The sequence below is a fragment of the Poecilia reticulata genome, unplaced genomic scaffold (assembly GCF_000633615.1).
Source record: "Poecilia reticulata strain Guanapo unplaced genomic scaffold, Guppy_female_1.0+MT scaffold_2025, whole genome shotgun sequence".
In the NCBI taxonomy this organism is placed as follows: Eukaryota; Metazoa; Chordata; class Actinopteri; order Cyprinodontiformes; family Poeciliidae; genus Poecilia; species Poecilia reticulata.
This window is the reverse complement of record NW_007616754.1, coordinates 495-1,690: the sequence shown is the minus strand read 5'-3', so window position 1 is coordinate 1,690 and position 1,196 is coordinate 495. Positions and strand designations below refer to the sequence as shown.

General features: G+C 42.5%; 1 protein-coding gene across 1 annotated transcript; it reads right to left on the bottom strand.

The window, feature by feature from the left end:
• Positions 1-13: 13 nt before the first annotated feature.
• Positions 14-996, bottom strand: LOC103461522 (laminin subunit alpha-2-like). The gene is made up of 2 exons (XM_008403802.1): positions 849-996; positions 14-740 (listed from the first exon to the last, which is right to left on the bottom strand). Exons 1-2 carry the CDS (start codon positions 983-985, stop codon positions 560-562), a joined length of 318 nt encoding a protein of 105 aa, XP_008402024.1. The 5' UTR covers positions 986-996; the 3' UTR covers positions 14-559.
• Between the last annotated feature and the right edge of the window lie 200 nt (positions 997-1,196).

Sequence of the window (1,196 nt, the reverse complement as noted above, 5' to 3'; positions counted from 1 at the left end):
AACACTAATGATGCTGCTCAGGCAGAACAAAACGCCGGCTTTCATCATCAACAGCAGCAGCAATACCGTTATTGATCTCCTGCAGTCATTAGCTGGTCTTTAATTCAGCAGAGTGTTTACAAGATGGCTTTGAGGGATGTTTTCACACCTGGTGTTTAGTCCGGTTAAAACAAACTCTGGTTCATCTTCTCCATTAGCGCCGTTCTTTTATGTAGATGTAAACATGACAGTCGCACTAGGGTGAGACTGTTAACGAGACCGTTTAAGGTGGTCTGGGTTCACTGCCAAATTAACTCTAGAGCGGTTTGCATTGATGGATGAGGGTTTGCAAAGGCTGCGTAAAGTCTAATGCAGTTTTCAAGATGGGTTCTCAAAATTTTTTTWAATAAAAATCGTACTTCTCAGTGTTTTCAGCTACCTCAAAACACAGCAACTGCTTCCTGTGTTCATATTTGGTATTTACCAAATAACCAGGCTGAACTTTCTCATGGAGTTTGTAGAGACAWGTTTTGGTTTGCTTGAAGTTTTCTAAACCCATCAACTGAAGAAAAACAAAAACCTACACTGAATTGACCATGAGGTTCCATATGCATCCCTGGAATGGGACATTGACTCTGTTGGATGTCTGCTCCACGTCTGCTGGAATACCACCGAGGAAGATGCGCTGCAGCCTGATTGGCTGGTCATTGGGCAGCGGCGCCTCCCTCTTGGGTTCCTCATCCACTTGGACTGCAAAGGATCTGGTGAAGAGGAGACATTAATAAGATGAAGCATTCATAAAATCTTAAAGTGGGCCATCAGCAGGAAGCGCAAACAGAAAAATGTCCCCATGAATGCCGTCCACTCACCTGCCAGGCAGCCTCTCTATGCGTAGCGAATGCTCTCTGCCGTCGCTCAGGTTYCCTTGGTCAGGTCGTCTGACGACGCGACGCTGACTATGACTGCCGGTATTTATTAGGACCTCAAGAGAGCCTTTGTTCAGCATGACAGAAAGGTAGGGCTGCAGGAGATGAAACATTAGGTGTGAAAYGGGCAGATGACTTTCAGGAATTAAAAAAAAAAAAATCATAATAAAATGATTTCATTTCAAGAAATCAAATCCTTTTTTAAATTAAGTTAAAATTGTCYTGGTAAAACATTTATATTAATAATATTGCATTTTGAGAGAGCAACGAAAACTGCAAGAAATACTTGTG